At 52.1% G+C, this 18,305-nt stretch overlaps 2 protein-coding genes across 6 annotated transcripts in view; one reads left to right on the top strand and one right to left on the bottom strand.

The window, feature by feature from the left end:
* The first annotated feature begins 54 nt into the window (after positions 1-54).
* Positions 55-8,533, top strand: LOC123933218. Of its 5 annotated transcripts, XM_045992276.1 has the most exons (7): positions 55-759; positions 850-1,017; positions 1,177-1,326; positions 1,928-2,061; positions 2,454-2,703; positions 3,109-4,751; positions 8,429-8,533. In XM_045992276.1, the coding sequence occupies exons 1-6, from the start codon at positions 658-660 to the stop codon at positions 3,142-3,144; spliced, it is 840 nt and encodes a 279-aa protein (XP_045848232.1). In that variant the 5' UTR covers positions 55-657; the 3' UTR covers positions 3,145-4,751; positions 8,429-8,533. The 5 variants fall into 5 exon arrangements, 1 of the variants encoding a protein (XP_045848232.1); XR_006816525.1 differs by lacking the exon at positions 8,429-8,533 and having other exon boundaries at positions 850-915; positions 2,348-5,421; XR_006816530.1 differs by lacking the exon at positions 8,429-8,533 and adding an exon at positions 2,348-2,384 and having other exon boundaries at positions 850-1,326; positions 2,454-5,421.
* TNIP2 (TNFAIP3 interacting protein 2) overlaps positions 7,036-18,305 on the bottom strand; it is a 44,014-nt gene continuing 32,744 nt past the window's right edge. The window contains exons 2-6 of the mRNA XM_045992265.1: positions 13,843-14,130; positions 12,231-12,320; positions 11,540-11,806; positions 11,302-11,421; positions 7,036-9,924 (exon numbers count right to left, since the gene is read on the bottom strand). Of these exons, the coding sequence (XP_045848221.1) occupies positions 9,661-9,924; positions 11,302-11,421; positions 11,540-11,806; positions 12,231-12,320; positions 13,843-14,130 (1,029 nt within the window). The 3' untranslated portion in view covers positions 7,036-9,660. The remainder of the gene's footprint in view (positions 9,925-11,301; positions 11,422-11,539; positions 11,807-12,230; positions 12,321-13,842; positions 14,131-18,305) is intronic.

Raw genomic sequence — 18,305 nt, 5'->3', positions numbered from 1 at the left:
TTTCTGCTAGGGGCGGTGGGGGGTGTGGTGGGTGGGGGGCAGGGTGCTGGGGAGAGTGCCCCCCAAGGGGAAGCTGGCCCACAAGCCCTGGAGCATCTCCCAGGTCACCCGTGGCAGCAGTTTAGGGGTCCTGGCTCCTGCCCAGTATCCTTCATGCCTCTGTACCCTCCGGGGCCTTGTGCATGCCAGGCAGCACCAGGCCCCAGGGCAGAGTCCAGCCTGGTGCCCAGATCGTTTGGTGAGAGCAGTGCTGACACCCAGCAGCGGTGGCGTGGGGTCACCACACCCTAACCTACGGGGCTGGGGAGGCAGAGCCGGGGGGCCCAAGGGTCAGCAGGCTGGGACCACATAGAGCCTTACGGGCAGGTGCCCATCCAGCCCCGGGGGAGGGAGGGCGGCGTGATCTCTAACAAGACTGAAAAGTCATGGGCATTCAACTGGGTGTGAATAAGGAATGACAGGCAGTATGGAGGGCTAAGGGGGGACGGCTGCCTGGTTCCTCTGTAGTCTCTGCAGTCAGGTAGCTTGCAGGAGTCTGTGGGAGCCGCTCCCACCCACTTCCCAGGGCCCGGCCAAGCCCCGAGGCTCCTGCCTCTTGGGAAACCTGCTTGTGTGCAGCTGCAGGGATGTGGCGTGTCCCCGAGTGAAGGGGGAGCGATGAGGGCCCCGCGTCTGTGTGGAGACGGGAAGAAGAGGAAGTGGCCTCTGGAAATACTCTGCTGGTTTTGTCTGCAGCATTTCTGGACAGACGAGATGCAGGTAGGAGAGAGGGGGGCAAGAGGGACTCCAAGGCTTTGGTCTGAGCCCCGGGGCAGGGGTCAAGTCTGAGGTGCCCATCTGACCCCCCAGGTGAGACGTCCAGCGTTGGGATTGCCGTTCATGGACGGAAGGCCACCGTGGAGCAAGTACAGACAGGTCAGGGGTCCAGGTGCCAGAAGCAGTGACCAGGGTGGGAGGAAGAGGGCAGCCTGGAGGACACAGGGAAAGACCAGCCACCGCAGGGCTGCTGTGGTCAAGGTGAGGTCCAAGGACTGACCCCCAGGGCTCCTGCACTTAGGGGACTTTGACCACAACCCAGTGGGAGCTGGTTTGCAGGAAAACGGGTGGGAATGGCAGGTCCTGGGAATAGGAGATAGGCAAGAGGCTGGCTGGTTGGTTTTGCTTTTTTCTAACTAGGTGGGAAGAATAAGCATATCTCTTTGCTCATGGAATGAGCCTGCAAAGCGAGGAATGGGCTGGGCAGTGACCGCAGCAGGAGCTGTGTCCTCAAAAGGCCTTGATGCCTCCAGGAGTCCCAAGCCCAGGCCTGGGCCTCCATGGCTCCCGGTGAGGGCAAGGGAGAGCTGGGGCTGGCTGGGCCAGAGCAGCAAAGGCTGGGGGTGGGGGGTGGAGCCTGCTATCTGAGGAAGCTGCCCACCCAGGCCCTTCAAAACCTTGTCCCTGCCCCAGCCTTTTCTCCCCATGCCCACCTCTGGGCCTCCACATCAATTCCGGGGGCATGTTGGCTGCTGAGGAACTGCAGGGTCTCACATGTGACATGAGCAGGACCTTGTCAGGGCCATGAGTGGTGAGGGGAACCCCTGGGTGCCCGCTCCTGAGACTCCACCTGCCGCCTTCCACACCCTTGCTCCCCTTGCACACAGGCAAGCCACCTATGCCTTGTTCTAGGTCTGTACACTTCCGCCCGTGCTGGTTCCTTTGGCTCTTTCCCCAAGGCGGGGGGGAGGGGGGGGCGTCACTTTACCATCCCAGTTCTCGGAGGATGGATCTGGGGCCTGGGAGGCCCAGGACAGTCCGGGGGTGGGGGAGATGGAGGGCCGATGCTGGCAGGGCCTCCCAGGTTCAGCCCCTCCCATGTCCCCAGAGGCAGGCCCAGGCCTGGAGGCTTGTCATCGTGGGTCCTCATGCCCAAACACTGCATTTACAGATGGGGAAGCCAAGGTCCAAGGTGTCTGCGGGACATCCAGCTCCAGTGCTCCTATCTTCATGGGGCCTAGACCTGGGAGTCGATTCTGGGGGAGCCTTGCATAGACCACGCTGGACTAGCACCTCCTTTACACGGTAATGGTAATCATGAGATGAAATAAAATAAAAATGGCCAGGAAAACAGTAAAAATGCCCTTTTATTGAACTTTGTTTACATACTCATGCCATTAAACCAAAATAACATCAAAAGGAGTATTATGGTACCAGAAAGGATGAACACTTAATTAATATTAAAAGAAAAGGAAAAACTTAACCTCAAAGGTCCTGCTGTTTCTTGGTTTTAAACACCAATAAAAGCGCTCAGTCACCCACAGAGTGACAGAACTGAAGTAACTTGAGTCCTGGTCCTTCATCCTCACAGGGACAGGCGACCATTGTCCTGGATCCACTATTAAAATGTAAGCGTACGCCCTGAGGGGTGGGAGGCCCAGCACAGGGACAACTTCCATGCGCTTCCCAACTGTTAGGAAACGATGCTTGAAACGAGCCGGGAGCCCGCTGTGCCCAGGAGCCCTCCGACTGACTTTCCTGGAGGAGACCATGTGGTTACGAGAAAGAGTCCTAAACGTGTGCCAGTGGCTCCTGGGAAGGAGGATGACAGCCACAGAAACTGCCACACGCAACTGTGAACCCGAGGAAGCTGTGTATACGGTGTGTTGGGTGTTGGGAGAGATGCTGCACGGGGCACTGTTTTCTGCGCGAAGGGGAGGAAACAAGGTAAGTCTCGAGGTGCCCCAGCTTCCAGCCTCAAGGCAGTTTCCAGGCCCAGCACTGGGGGTGGGGGCAGAGCCCTGCAGACCTGCTGAGTAGAGCCAGCACAGGCTGGCATTTGGGGAGGTCCAGGCGCCCACAGTCTGCCGATGCTGCGGTGTGGCATAAACTCCCGGGAACCCAAGGGGAAATCACCAGAAAACAGAACGGCTGGAATAGTATTTCCACCAGCCACAGCGGAAAACCGTGTAACACACAGTGCAGACCTCGGGGTAGAGGCCTCAGAAAGCTGTGACCTTAGCAGTGGGGTGAAATCAGCCCTCGAGCAAAATCAAAAGCAAGCCCCAGAAGGATCAAACTGATCCTGAGTATCTTAACTGCCTGCTGGAACAAAGTCCGGCATTCTTTAAGGAACACAAACCAGCCCACACTGGACGAAATTCATAATGGCGGAATCCAGGCAGAAATGACCAGACCGTGCCAAGAGGAAGGAAGATAGAAATCAAGAGAAATACAAACAGACCGCAAAATGACAGTTGCTGAATCTGCAGACGGGGACCGTAAAATGGATATTGTAAAACATCTTAAAAATACACTCAAGATGTAAAAGAAATCACGAACAAGATGAAGAAATGAAAAATCCAAAAAAGACCTAAGTGAAGTTCTAAAGAAAAAATACATCTGAAATGAAAAAATACCCTGGACAGAATTAACAGCAGATCCAAAACCCTTTAGAAAACACCCATGAACTTGATGGCACAAAGAGAAACTACCAGAAAGAAGCACTAGGAAGAAAAGAGAATGGAAAATGGTAAGCCTGTAGGACAGTATTGAGCATTCCAACATACATATGTATCATATGATAGGGTGATCCCATCACCTGTATCATACATATAGGATATCACACGACACACACGTGTGATGTACACACGACAGTGCATCGTACATATATGATGTGCACGTGGTTTATCATGTGTGATACACATGTAGGACACACATATCACATCATACATATATGGTACACATGAGATCACCATATGATATATATGTATGTTGGGATGCTCAGTACTTAATATATGATACACATGATACCATATGTATCATATACATACATATCACACATACAACATACAGAATTTTAAATGAGCTTGTCACAAGCTTGCTGGGATTATGGACAAGGCTGTTTTGGGTCTCTAAGTCAGTTTGGGACAAAGCGACATCTTGAGACAACAGAGTTCCTAGTCTGCAGACGTGATTTCTCCTCATTTATGTGTTCTCTGAATTTCAGCAGTATTGTGTAGCCTTTATTGTAGAGATTTTGCATGCTTCTGATGAATTCCAAGTGTTTTAGGTTTTTGACATTATCATAAATGGGGTTATGCTTTAGTTTCCTGGGGCTCCCATAACAAAGTGCCCTAAACTGGATGGCTTCTAACAACAGAAATTTGTTCTCGGGGCGCCTGGGTGGCTCAGTCATTAACCGACTGCCTTCGGCTCGGGTCATGATCCCTGGGTCCTGGGATCGAGCCCCACATCAGGCAGCCTGCTTCTCCCTCTTCCAGTACCTCTCTTACGTTCTCTGTCTCTGTCAGTTAAACAAATCTTAAAGAAAAAAGTTTATTCTCTCATAGTCCTGGAGGCTATAACCCAAAATCCCTGGAGGGATATATACCATAAAACACAGGTATCCACAGGATTGGTTGCTTTTAGAAGTTGTAAAGAACCATCAGTTCCATGCCCCCCTCCTGGCTTCTCCTGGCAATCCCGGCTTGTAGAGATGTCCCTCCAGTCTCTCTCCATTTTCATACGGTCCCCTCCTTGTATCTCTCTGTTTGTGTCTTGTCTTTTTTTTTTTTAAGATTTTAAGTAATCACACCCAACATGGGACTTGAACCCACAGCCCCGAGATCAAGAGCTAGCTGCGCGCCCCACCAGCGGAGCCAGCACCTCTGTTTCTCCTCCTCTTGTAAGGACGTGAGTCACTGGGTTTAGGGCCCACTCTCATCCAAGCACATCATCATCTCATAGGACATCTGCAAAGACCCTATATCCAAGTAAGGTCATAGTCACAGGTTCTGGGGTTAGGACTTAACATCTTTTGAGTCACCTTACGTTTTGGGGAAACAGGTTTTAAATTCCCTGAAAATATACGGCAATATGATAGGTTTTTCATACATTGAACTTTGTATCTTGAGATTGTCATAATGACTTTCAAATTCTAAACTTCAAGATCACCTAGGACTTTTTACATCTACAATCATATCATCTGCAAATAAGGACCGTTTCTTCTAATTTTTCTGTTCTTTATTCCTTTTACTAATTTACTGCACTGGGTAGACCCTCTGGTACAATGTGGGATTGCAGCCATAAGAGCGCGCGCACCCTTGCCTCAATGGAAACCTGGGCAGGGACAAATGGCACTGGGTATCCGTCATCAGAACGGTAGCCGTAGGGTCTTGGACATACATCTTAACAGATTGAGGAAATGCCTTCTATTCCTGGTTTGCTGAGTGTTTTTATCATGAGTAGGCATTAAATTTTGTCATATGCTTTTTCAGCTTCTATTGAAATGATCATGTTTTTTCTGTTATTCTAGTGAATTACAATTAGTGTTGGGAGTTTTTTTTTCAAGATTTTACTTATTTGGGGCCCCTGGGTGGCCCAGTCGGTTAAGCAGCTGCCTTCGGCTCAGGTCATGATCCCGGGGTTCTGGGATCGAGTCCCACGTCCAGGTCCTTGCTCAGTGGGGAGCCTGCTTCTCCCTCTCCCTCTGCCTGCCACTCCCCCTGCCTCTGCATGCATTCTGTCCCTCTCTCTGACAAATGAATAAATAAAATCTTAAAAAAAAGATTTTATTTATTTATTTGACAGAGAGCACAAGCAGGGTGAGGGGCAGCGGGAGAAACAGATTCCCCGATGAGCAGAGAGCCCAGTTTGGGTTCAATCTTAAGACCCTGGAATTATGACCTGAGCTGAACGCAGGCACTTAACCAACTGAGCCAGCCTGGCGCCCTAGTGCTTTCTTTCTTTTTTTTTTAAATAATCAATCTTTATCTCTGATTAAAATTCTGCTTGCTTATGACTTACTATCCTTTTTATATCTAATTCAATTTAATTTTTTTAAGATTTTATTTATTTATTTGACAGAGAGAGGTCACAAGTAGGCAGAGAGGCAGGCAGAGAGGGAAGGAGAAGCAGGCTCCCTGCGGAGCAGAGAGCCCAATGCGGGGCTTAATCCCAGGACCCTGAGATCATGACCTGAGCCAAAGGCAGAGGCTTAAACCACTGAGCCACCCAGGCGCCCCAATGTGTTAATATTTTGTTTAGTATGTTTGCATCTGTGTTCAAGAGAGAGATTTGTCACTTTCTTAGGTTCTGGTGTCATAAAAATGAGTTGGGGAACATTCCTTCTGTTTGCTGAGTGTGTGTAGGATTGGTATATCTTTCTCAGATGTTCTCCAGTGAAGTCATCTGGGCTTATACTTTGTGACAGTATTTTTAATTACAGATTCAGTTTACTTAACGGCTACAGAGCTACTCAAGTTTTGTTTCTTGTATCCGTTTTGGTAAGTTGTGTTTTTCAAGGATTTTATTCATTTCCTCTGTCAGGTTTATTAGCATAAAGTGTTCATAGTAGTCCTCTTGGAGATCCATGGTGACGTCCCCCTTTTCATTCCCACTTAGCAGGAGTTTGTCTCCTCTCTTTTCCTCATGTCTTGTTACTGGTTTGTCAGTGGTGTTGCCATTTCAAAGAACTCTTGGCTTTGTGAATTTTGTGTTTCCTGTCTCACTGATTTCTGCTCTTCTATTCTCTCCTTCCTTTGAGTTTAAAATGCAGTTCTCCTAGCTCTTGAGATGGGCACTCAGCTCACTGAATTTTAACCTCATTTTCACTCAGATCAGAGTATTTTCTCATTTCTGTTGTGTTTTTTTCCTTTGTGCACAGATCGCTTAGAGGTGTTTTGAGAATTTGGTATTTATCTGTTACTGAGTTGTGTTTACTCTGACCATGGTCAGAGAACATAAATTCAGTGATTTGGTTCTTTGGATTATGCTGTGACTTGATTTATGGCCCACAGATTTTTAGCAACACTGTTGCTAAGTGTTCCACCTAGAGCTGAAAAGAATTCTAGTTGGCTTTTGTTGGGCCTAACAAGGCCAAGCTGATTAAGTATTTGGGGTAAGGGGCGCCTGCATGGCTCAGTGGTTTAAGCCGCTGCCTTCGGCTCAGGTCATGATCTCAGGGTCCTGGGATCGAGTCCCACATCGGGCTCTCTGCTTGGCAGGGAGCCTGCTTCCCTCTCACTCTCTCTGCCTGCCTCTCTGCCTACTTGTGATCTCTCTCTGTCAAATAAATAAATAAAATCTTAAAAAAAAAAAAAAAAGTATTTGGGGTAAATCTTCTGTATCCCTGGATGCTGACTTTTTCCTGCTTCTCTCTGAGAGGTGTGTTCCAGCCTTCAGCTGTGATTGTGTTTGTCCAGGTCTGGGAGTGGCTACATACATTTCCATATCTTGGTTAGCCTCGGCATGGTGTGTCTTTTTCTATCCTTTTCATTCTCTGTTCTTATGTTTGTGTCTCTGCTAACAAGTATGTGGGTGAACTTCGTTATTTTCACCCGGTGTGACAGTCATGATCTTTCGGTCAGTATCTGATCCGTTTAAGTTAACTATTGATAGAGTTGGGTTTAGGTCTATCCTCTTGGCGTCTGTTTTCTGTTTGTTTCATCTCTTCCACATTCCTTGTCGTAACTTGTCTTGCTTTGGATTAATAAAAACATTTCTCTGTTCTGTTCACTTTTTAGTTAAGTATTTGTATTATTATCTTATGGTTACTCTAGAGATTATAATATGCTCCCCTACTGCCTTACAGTCCATCTTATATCGATGTAAAAAATTCTGTGTAAGGTCATCAAATAACTCCCTCCGCCACCTAGAAAGCTCTTGTGGTCACGTTGGCATGTTTTAAAGCCCTGGAAACAGGACTGTTTAAACAGTCGGTAATCCTCATCTACCCACTCCCATCTTCATTCCTTTCTGTATTTGTTTTTATCCAGAATCACTTCCCTTCAGCTGGAATCATTTCTATAGTACAGATTTCTCGTAGTAGAGTGTTGGATATGTTTAATTGGCTTGTCTTTGTCTGAAAATACCTTCATGCTGCCTTTAATTTTCCTACATCTAGTATTTTTTTTCTTCAGATTTTATTTTTAAGTTCAAACACAACCCCAAGATCAAGATTGTATGCTCTAGCGACTGAGCCAGCCAGGCGCCCATCTAGTATTTTCTCTTGCATATTGCAACTTGTGGTTAGTACAGTGCAAGGTCCGAGGTTCTGCCTGTCTCTAAAGAAAGTTGGTTCTTAGTCCAGTAGGTAAGTTATTTCTTGGTTGATTACCTGGGAGTCGTATGCATTCCTAGAGCAAGGGCTATTTCCATTTTGTCCTGGGATATCAACTTTATTCCTGAGGCCTGGCCCTTCTGGGGTTTCAAAGGAAAACCCAAAGTGTTTACCAAGCCCTTCTAACCTTGAGGGACCCAGATTTAAAGCTGTTATCCTGTAATATTCAGCCACTGGGATGCCTGTTTAGCTGTTTTCCATCTGCTGTTCTCACCCCAGAATCCTTGGGGTCTTACTCGAAGCACACACAATTTGGGGTCAGCCAAGGATTTGAGGTTCCCCCTTTTGTAGCTCCCTTCTCTCTGGGATGTCCCCATCCTCTCTTTCCAGTGTTCAGATGTCCACAGACTCTTCCAGCTCCGACAGGCTCTTCTGCCATATAGCCTACCCACGCCATGCCACAGACGCCAGATCCCCTCCAGCCGGGCTCCAGCAGACGGGTGCGCAGGGAGTCCCAGAGGAGGTGACACCTGAACTCTGACGTGAGGAGAACTTAGTAACCACACGGAAGGGTGAGTTCCAGGAAGAAGTACAGACTGTACAATTAAAAACATAGGTTCAAATCCCAGCCTTGTCACTCAGCCACTGTATGACCTTGGGCAAGTGAATTAATCCCTCCTTGCCTCATTTTCCTTGTCGTGTTGACATCCTGGAATTGCTAGAAGGGTTAAATGAGTGAACCCTGGCAAACAAATGCTTATTAGCACAGCACGTCAGTCTCCCCTCCCACCTTCTCATTTCTGTCCCTGCTCCACTGACAGGCCCTACACAGCCATACCTTCCCCTTGCTGTCTGTGGCTCTGAGGTGCTCTGGGCAAGCATCTGCTTCCTCTCATTTCCAGATCTTGGCTTCACACCCTGGGGTGGGGCTGAACTAGCCCAGAGGCAAAGGTGGGCTGGCACCAGGTCCTGTGGGCCCTGACAGGCATGCCAGCCTGGGTTCCGGCCAGTCCATCTCGGTCCCTTGGCAGGTGGCAAACACGAGAGTGTTTCTCCTCACCAGCTGGTCTGAAGTCCCGCCTAACTGGGAATACTGCCATCCCCGTGCCCCAGCCCCCAGGATGCACTCGCAGAGCAGTCACCAGAGCAAGTACGTTTATTATGAAAGTAAGTGCATATGAAATGTCCCCTGACTTGCAGATCCGTGGCAAAGGCAACTGCAGTACAATTGAGCAGATGCACGGCTCTGCGGTGGTGGACACCGGCCCCCAGGTGTAAGGTCTGCTGCAGTGCTTGCCTCTGCAAACCTCCTGGTTCTTATTCAACATAACAAGGCAGGCCTTTCACCCTGGGCCCACACGTGCAATCCCCACAGGCAGCCCACTCTCGCCAGCAGCTGCAGCACCCCGGATGCGGGTGGGCGGCGCGGGCTGGTGGCATTGGCTGGCTCCCTGCTCCTGGCTGCTCCCGGCCTCAGCCTGGCAGCTGAGGGGCCACTCTCCCTCCCAGGAGATGTCCCCAGTCCGTTCCGTCGCCCAGGGAGGACCAAAATGGATCAGAATCCCCCTCAGCCCATTTTGAGCCCCAGATCTCGAGGGCTCTCCCCCTCTCCAGCATGGGGCTCACTGGCAGCACTCGGCCACGTGCCTGAAGAGCTCCTCGCCTTGCTCGTCACCAAAGCTCCGCAGGCAGTGAGGGCACTGAAGGTCCCCCTGTCCTCTCCGAGCCGCCCCTGGGCACCGGCCCTCAGCAGGGGAGTCTAGCCCCTGAGATCCAGTCCCAGCCCTCCGTCCACTGGGCGCCACAAGCTCCAGAGCATCAGCCTTTAAGTACTTGGAGGTTCTGTTTCCCATGTGAGTCCGGCAGGAGCCTGGCTCTCGATGCTCCTGGAAAAGAGGCAAGGGTCCATGTACATGGGTTGCCCTAGGGGCCCCCAAATCACGCGCTGGGCTCTCGTACTTGAGGTGTTCGTTCTATCCCTGTGAGGGACTTGCACCCCTCCCCACTTCTTGAAGTGGCCCAGAGCCCACACGTGCCGCTGCTCCGACCAGAACCGGAGCGCACATGCCCACACCCCTGCATGTGCTCACAGGGATGGGACATGGAGCTGGTTCTGGTCACTCCACTTAGCCCTGAGTTGCTGAACGGCTACTGACCTTTCCACACCATTAACGACCTTTCCACCCAAGAGCTCATGCTTCCTCAAGAAAACCCACAGGCCAAGGCAGATGGTGGGAAGAAACGCCCAGCTGAGCCAGACAACACCCCATTCCCACCCAGCACACATGGCAGGATTCTCAACCACAGCCTGTAGTCCCAGCGCCCGAGGAGAAGCAGGAACCCCCGAAGGACACCGAGGAGGCTGCAGGGGCTCCTGCAGACTCAGGGACACAGCTCGGCCGCGGTCCCCACCCACTTTACTCACAAGTCAGAACAGCTGCCTCTGTCAAGGCCCACTGCTACGGATTACGTTCACGAGTGTGAAAGAGAAAGGGGGTCCCCCATGACTCCCACACCTCGCCCGCAGCGGGGAACGCATGAGCCATCAACGAACCCCAGCGGCCATGCCACAGGCCAGAAGGGGCAGCTCCAGGGTCCGCCCAGTACGTTGAGCCCCAGAGGGACTACTACTGCCCAGTCTGTGTCCAGACGGAAATTCTCTGAGGGGCCCGGGGTTCACTCCGGGGCCAGAGGTGTGGTGGATACTCGCTGAGGGGCTAAAGAAACTAAGCTTTCCTAGAGTGTCTGCAGGGCAGCGAGCAGGCCAGGGCAGGGAGGAAGCAGGGCAGGGAGGGGAAGAGGCAGGTGGGTGCTGGGGGTCCCACAGTGAGAGACTTCGTCAATTCTGAGGCCTCCCAGGCCTCCCTGGATGGGGTGGTGGGCCCAGTGACCCACAGGACCCATCTCTCTGCACAGAGGCCATGAGTTGGGGGACATCACTGGGCACCTGGGGCCTCAGTATCCAGTTCTGCGCAATGAGGTAACCAAGGTCCCCATCTCAGCAAGGAGGGGACGTATATGAAGGCCTGGTAGGGAGCTCAGAGCCCAGGACGTGCCCCACAGACAGCCGCCTCCACTGTCACAGCACCACATCGGAGGGCTTCCGCCATCGTGCCCCAGGCACCAGGCAAGGCAGCTCTGATCCCAGCAGGGCAAAAGGGGCTGGAACCGTGACAAGCATCTTGGGCCGACACTCGAAATTCATGAGAAGGAAAACGAGAGAAACGCCGAGCCAAATGAGGAGAAAAGCGCTCGGGCCCTACCTGTGTCCAGGATGCCTGCTGCCGCAAGGAGGCCACCTCCTCCTCGAGCTCCTGAATCCTGCCCTGGGCCCGCTCTCGGTCCGCACGTTCTGAGGTGAAATCATCCTTGTAAGCGAGGATCTGAAAGGAGGCGAGACACTGGGCTGTCCCCATGCTGAGGCACATCCACTCGGGAAGGAGAAGGTTCCCGTGGACGGACCACACCCGCCACCGGGCCCCGGGCGCCCCGATCGGACACCTGCTGCTCCAGCATCTGCACCCGTTCCAACGCCGCATCACGCTCTCCCCGCACGGCCACCAGCTCCCGCCGCACGTCCGCACAGGCACGGATCTTCTCCTCCAGTTGCCTGTTGAGCCTAGAAATCTCCTTCCTCATCAGCTCAGGGCAGGAGGGCTTGGCCGGCTCGGGGGGCGCCCGCAGCCCCTGCATCTGCGCGTGGAGCCCTCGCACATACTCGTCCCTGCTGGCATCGTAGCGCTGCCACTTGGCATTGAGGTCTTCCACCTGAGGGGACGCGGCCGAGGCCGGGAAGCTCTCTGTGAGCAATAATGAGCTGCTGAGTTCCTCCCCGTAAATGCACATTGCCTCACTTGCTCTGTCCCGAGGGGACACCGAGACCTCCAGACACGCAAGGCGCGGAGAGGACATCCATGAGCCACCGTCTTCCACTTCTGTGGAAGACTGGGTGCCATTCTCCTGCCTTAAAAGCCATGCTTGACAGAAACTCCTGCACCTCCTTTCTTGATCCACGAGTTAACCCGGGGGACAGCAGAACACAGGCCAAGTCTCTGCACTCTTAGGCAAAATGCATAGGTCTCTGGGGATTCTGTGTGTCAGCCCAAGTGGCCCAAGGGGGACACGAGCCCTGAGCACCACTGAGAGGGTAGGACCCTTTCCTACAGTTGAATGAAAGGGGACAGATACTCACATGAGTCACCTTCTGTCGTAATAGTCTATTTTCTTCCCGTAACTTCTCAATAACAGCCTGGACAGAGGCGGCCGTGCCTGTACACTCTGGCTGCAGAAGGAAAGGACGGGGTAGATGCCGTGTTGCTGAACATGACACACACAGCAAGAAGGAAGGAAGCTAGACCTGCAGACTGAGGCCCCAGATGGTTGCCACATCTGGCAACACGTCCCCTGGCAGCCGTGCATTCAGGAGAGAAGCAAAGCAGAGAGTCGAAAGGTTGGGGGGGGGGGTGCAATTTGCTCTGGCCCTGCCCAGGCCCACCACGGAGAGCAGTTTCCACGCCCCTGCCCTGGACTCGCACACAGTTGCACAGTCTCCCACAGCCTCAGATGCTCCATCATCACAGGAGTCAGGAGGGTAGGCAGCTTAGCCCCATGGTACAGCAGGGAAGGCTCTGGCCCTGGGTTGCTTGGCGCAGGCCTGACCAGGAAGCCGGCTCCACTCCTCCAAGCCCAGATAAGCATCATGTCTGCGGAGTCACAGTCGGCCCCAGTGGTTCCATATGCAGCAATCTGACCTACACCACGTTCACACCTAAAAGCCACATCCCAAACCAACCCTAACAGTGGTGAGCAGACCTAAGCGGAAAGTCTCATGAGAAGTCCGATCCGAATCCGAGAAATTTAGTGCATTTAACAGAAGGGGGGGCTGTATGTTGGTGACTCGTTTCTGAGAATTCCCCTTGAATGATAAAGGAAGTGTGTGTCCTCACCGAGCAGGCCCTGGGAAGCCCCGGGTGACTCAGCTGCGTCCCAGGCTGAGAAAGATGCTGGGGCCTCACCGACCCCACAGCAGCCCCAGGCCACCCCTCCTGCGTAGCTACTTCCAAGTTCCCACAAGGAAATGACACAGTGACTCAAAGTCAGATGAGCGTGCCCACTCGTCCTCTGGCTTCTGAAATATACAGGTGTTCTTTCTGAGGTTCCTTTTTCATGGAATCCCACTCCCCACCAATGGGAACGGGTGGTTCTCAGATCAAGCTTCTCCCCACACGGGCTCTCTCAGTGAAGATGCTGCAAAGGAGCCGGATGACCTGTCCCCCTGGAACATCGCAGAGCATGTTTCCAACACGAATGTGGTGGAAGCTCCAGAGACCCACCTGGCAAGGACTCTGCCCTGCACGTCTCCGGCCAGCTATGCGGGAGGCCCCAGGCAAGCCCGGCATCCAGTGCCCCCCGTGGTAGGCTGGAGCATGGACTGGGCAGTTTGCCATCTGCCCAATGTGCAAGGGCTCGCACGTGCTCAGAGGAGGCCTGCAGTCCCAACTCTGCCCTCTTCTCCTCAGCTGAGTGAGGCCTGAGAGGCCAAATTGCTCAGGGCCATCCTGGGAGGCAGGTGCTAATAAAATGGGCTGCCCTCACTTCCTGTCACATTTTGTATGTTCCCTCCTTCTAGAAGAAACCTCTGGATGGCTTGCCTTTGCCACAACAGCTGGGTCTCTGGCTGAGAAGAGCAGTGGGCTCCGGGTGCCCCAAGCCCCCAATAGCTGCGGGATGGTACAGCCCCAATGCAGTGTCTCCCTCCCCAGTGAGGTCTTTGCTGTCCTCTGCACACACAGGCACGGGCTTACCTCGGGGCTCTTCTCCCCCGCCTCCCCCTGAGCGCGCTGTCGTTCATCCAGACACTTAGCCAGATGCTGGCACATGTGGGCGGTGGCGGCCAGAGTCCTCCGCAGCTGATGGGTCTCCTCAGCCAAGGAGCGGCACAGGATGTCGCTGGCAGCCCGGGCACGTTCCTTCTCCGCCACACTCCTCCGAAGCTGGGCCACCTCCTTCTCTCGCTCGTGCTCTGGCTGGCTCATCAGCTGCTGTGCCGCCTTCTCTTTCTCTTCTAGTTGCTCTGAAAGTCTCTCAATTTCCTAAGTGGAAGATTTCAAAGCACAGTTTATTTGAGTGAAAGAAGCAAGGCCAGAAACAGATGTTCATAAAGCAAGAGAAGAAGCAGCACAGACCCGCCATCGCTAACTGACCAGGTCGCTCGGAGGTCAGCTTCGGAACTGTGATTAACTGGGGTTCTCAGCTTCTGATGTTCTTTCTGAAAGTTCATCTAAAATTCGGCTTTCACGAGCAAGTTCACAATTTTAGACAGTACATCACCAAATTACTAAATGTGGTAGCTCCAAAGACTTCTTCGTGGAAAGGCTAGAAACTGCAGTGGCCAGCCCCTGAAGTACGTGCGTGTCCTAACCCCCAGTGCTTGGAATAGGACTTTATTGAGAAGCAGGGTCCTTGCAGATGTAACTAGTCAAGAGGAAGCTATTCTGTGTTAGAACAGGCCCTGATCCGGTGACTGCTGTGCTTAGGAGAAGGAAGTATGGACACAGACACAAGCCTGAGTGAGGACAGGGCTGAGGGCAAAGAGAGGCAGCACAGGCCGCGAAAGCCCCCAGAAGCTATAAGAGGTGGAGGGAGACCCTCCCCCAAAGCCTCAGAGGGAGCGTGGCCCTGCCGACACTTTCAGCTCAGGCTCTGGCCTCTAGAAGTGCAGAAGATGACAGATGACACGCTTCCATTCTAGTCCCGTTTATACCTGTCACAGCAGGTATAGGAAATGAATACACCCAACCCCAATCACGTCATTTAAAAAATAAAAGAAGTCCTGGGCGCCTGGGTGGCTCAGTGGTTTAAGCCGCTGCCTTCGGCTCAGGTCATGATCTCAGGGTCCTGGGATCGAGTCCCACGTCGGGCTCTCTGCACTGAAGGGAGCCTGCTTCCCTCTCACTCTCTCTGCCTGCCTCTCTGCCTACTTGTGATCTCTCTCTGTCAAAATTAATAAATAAAAATCTTTAAAAAATAAATAAATAAATAAATAAAAGAAGTCCTTAAAATTACAGTCTGTTTCATGTCTGGCCTTAATTTTGTGCTTTTCCGTTTCAAAGAAGCCGGCAGCCCCTGCAGTGAGAGCAGGTGGACAGGGTGAGCGAGTGGGGCCTGCAGGTGCAAAACCAGCGAGGCTGGGCTTCGGCAGGAGGGTGTACAGGGAAGGGAGATGGCCTCCCTGCCAAGTCCCAGGCAGCTTGGGCCCCCTGACCCCACCCACAGCTGTGAGGAGGGACAGACTCCAGGACCCCCAGTAGAAGGCGATGCCAGACCATATTACTTAAGGATCCCTATTTTGCAAAAACAGTGCATGTGGTTGTCACAGATTCAAACATACAGAAGGAAATTCTGTGAAAACTGAAATCCCTTTGTTCCCACTGTCCCTTTCACCTCAAGCACCACTTTCCAGAGGTATTTCCTCTTCACCATTTGGGCACGTATCTTTCCAGAATGTATCTAAGCATCTACAGCAGTCTTCATGCACAGATGGGGCCAACAACAGCGTGCCCTTCACCTTGCTCCTTCTACCTCATTCCACAGCAGCACAGACATGCCTCGCTCCTTCTGACCACAGCCTGGAACCCCAGAGAAGATTCCAGGTTTGTGGAGCACACCTCCAGCTGATGGGAGTGTGCATACCCCCAAAGAGACATGCCCAGAAGTCACACAGCTGGACCATTTCAGGACCGGTGGGGGCGCCTGGGCGGTTCAGTCAAATAAAATGTCTGCCTTCGGCTCAGGTCGTGATCCTAGGGTCCTGGCATCAAGTCCCGCATCAAACTCCCTGCTCAATGGGGAGCCTGCTTCTCCCTCTGCCTGCTGTGACCCCTGCTTGTGTGTGTGTGCGCGCATGCGCTCTCTCTCTCTCTCTCTGACAAATAAATAAAATCTCTTAAAAAAAAAAAAAAAGGAAAGAAAAACTGGTAGAATTCAGGGGCCCACCCTGGCTCCTGGGCCCACACCCAAATCCATGAGACAAAGGCTCCTGCATCCAAACACCCCATGCGCCTGTGGGGACCTCCATCGCTCTAACCAGGTGACCCAGAAAGCATTCTGGAAATCTCACACCCTCTCAAGGAGTTTTAAAAAGGCTTCTCTTTCTCACTTCCTTCAACTTCATTCGAGAAGTTAACAGCAAGACCAGAAAGAAGAAAAGCTCTCGTCAGGATGGTCTGGCTCTCTCAGCCAAGGCCTAGAGGAAGAGGCTGTTCTAGACCACGTCCCCAGATCAGGCCTGAAAAGAGAGGCCAGTGGAACATGTCCAACAGCAAGTGCAGGAGAGACAGGATAGGGACAGTATGGCAGAGGGTAAGACAGAAACCACAGTAGGCAAGGAGCCCAAAACAGGGACTGTTGTCCAATGTGTCTGGCACCCATGTCCCCTCATCCCTTCCCAGATGTCCGAGAGTCAGGGGCACCTCGGCTGCACAGCCTGCTGATGCCATTCCTCTCCCTTTTCTACTTTAGGGCCATGATGACCTCACCCCTGAGTAGAGTCCAGGCCTTTCTGGACTCAAGGAAGAGCAGTCCCCTCACTGAAAGCGGGCCTGTCAGCATCGGTACTTCCTCCCAGCAGACGGTCCTTCAGAACCAGGCAGGACCCACTTGGCCTGGACATGGCCTTGACCAGACATCATGCTGTGTCTGTGCATTTCATGCAGCTGAAAACCAAACAGATGGCCTCCTTAACATAAAATTCTATAAACAAGAAAAATAAGGCCAAATCCCAAGCTAAACTCGGGTTCCCATTGCTGACCCTTCCTGTGCCCTTGAGCCTGAAAACAAAACTAGGCCTCTTTATTAGCCTTGAATTTGTTTTCTTTAAAAACTGAGAGCAGGTGCCCCGTCCCATGTTCTCATGTCTGGACAGGACTGCAGGAGCCTCACCCTCTGGCATGTCCACCCCCTGGCCTGGCCTTGGTTTCTCTCTGCCTACATCACAGCTTTGGTCTTGCTTTGTTGCCCCTGGTGGAAGGAGGTGCCTGAGGGAAGTGACCTTTCATTGCCATGCTTGTGATCTTGGACTCTATTACCCTCAACGGTGGCTCAGATGTGTAGGGAGTGAACAGACAGTGCCCAAAGAGGTCTTCCCCCTGACAGCGTAGTTTCCATTAAAATTTTGAAGTTACTCAAATTAGCACAGCGGAAAAATGTCTCTATCCTTGTCGATACCTAACACTGAAATTTGTTCAGGGTAAATACATCTCTGTGTGTGAAGCAGATTACCGACACATCTACAAATACACATAACGTGAAATCAGACAGGAGTCCCATAAACAGTACCCATAAAGGCTGGTCTCCAGGAAACTCATAAATTTGGCAAATGACCATAGTAACAGCAGAAGCAGCTCCTGCCTGCTACACCCTCTCTCAGTACCAGTCAAGCAGTTTCCACACATCCTACAAGACAGCTTCTGCCATCTCTCCCATTCCGCAGCCAGGCAGACGAGGCTTATGGGGTCGGCAGCCGCTGGAGTGACTGAGTGAAAGGCCACCACAGCATCCCTGCTAGCTCCCGCATGTCCTCTTGGGGCTGGCGGAGCTGCAGGCAAGACCCAAGTTCTAAACATCCTTCCTCACTGGTTAACAGGAGACAGCAGGAGAAACAAGCATCTCTAAAAATGGGGGCAGGGGGCAGCATGTGCCCTGGCTCAGGGGCTCATGGAGCTTCCCTACAGCATGTTCCGTCTCCACACACCAGCCCTGCGCACCAGGCCCAGCCCCATGTGGATGCCCAGTAACCGTCTGGGAGTAAGACAGGCTAGCACAAGGGTCAGGACCTGGGCTCTGCTCTCAGGTTGCTCACAATACAAACACGGAACCCCCCCAGATACATGGCCAACTACAGGGGTGAGGTTAGTTCTAAAGGACTCACCAGCCTTATTTCTGTCTTAAAAACCAGCTTTCAAACACCACTTTAGAAAGAACCTAGCTCGGGGCACCTGGGTGGTCAATTGGTTAAGCCTCTGCCTTTGGCTCAGGTCCTGGGATCAAGCCCCACATCAGGTTCTCTGCTCAGCAGGGAGTCTGCTTCCCCCTCTCTCTCTGCCTGCCTCTCTGCCTACTTGTGACTTCTCTCTCTTCAAATAAATAAATAAAATCTTAAAAAAAAAAAAAAAGAAAAGAAAAGAAAGAACCTAGCTCACATGGAAGTTTGCTGGGGAACGTTACCCTACAGAGCTGGGAATACAAAAGTGTGAAGAATTCTGTAGTC

Source organism: Meles meles, chromosome 2 (genome assembly GCF_922984935.1).
Source record: "Meles meles chromosome 2, mMelMel3.1 paternal haplotype, whole genome shotgun sequence".
Taxonomy (NCBI): domain Eukaryota; kingdom Metazoa; phylum Chordata; class Mammalia; order Carnivora; family Mustelidae; genus Meles; species Meles meles.
The sequence above is the reverse complement of the archived record's forward strand: the minus strand, read 5'-3'. Positions and strand labels throughout refer to the sequence as shown.

Excerpts from the sequence above, each read along its gene's own strand:
- LOC123933218 (XM_045992276.1), top strand. The coding sequence starts at position 658 with ATGAGGGCCCCGCGTCTGTGTGGAGACGGGAAGAAGAGGAAGTGGCCT. Across the intron at positions 1,327-1,927 it reads CTGGGCCTCCATGGCTCCCG|ATGGGGAAGCCAAGGTCCAA; the intron begins GTGAGGGCAAGG and ends CTGCATTTACAG. Across the intron at positions 2,704-3,108 it reads CGCGAAGGGGAGGAAACAAG|GAACACAAACCAGCCCACAC; the intron begins GTAAGTCTCGAG and ends GCATTCTTTAAG.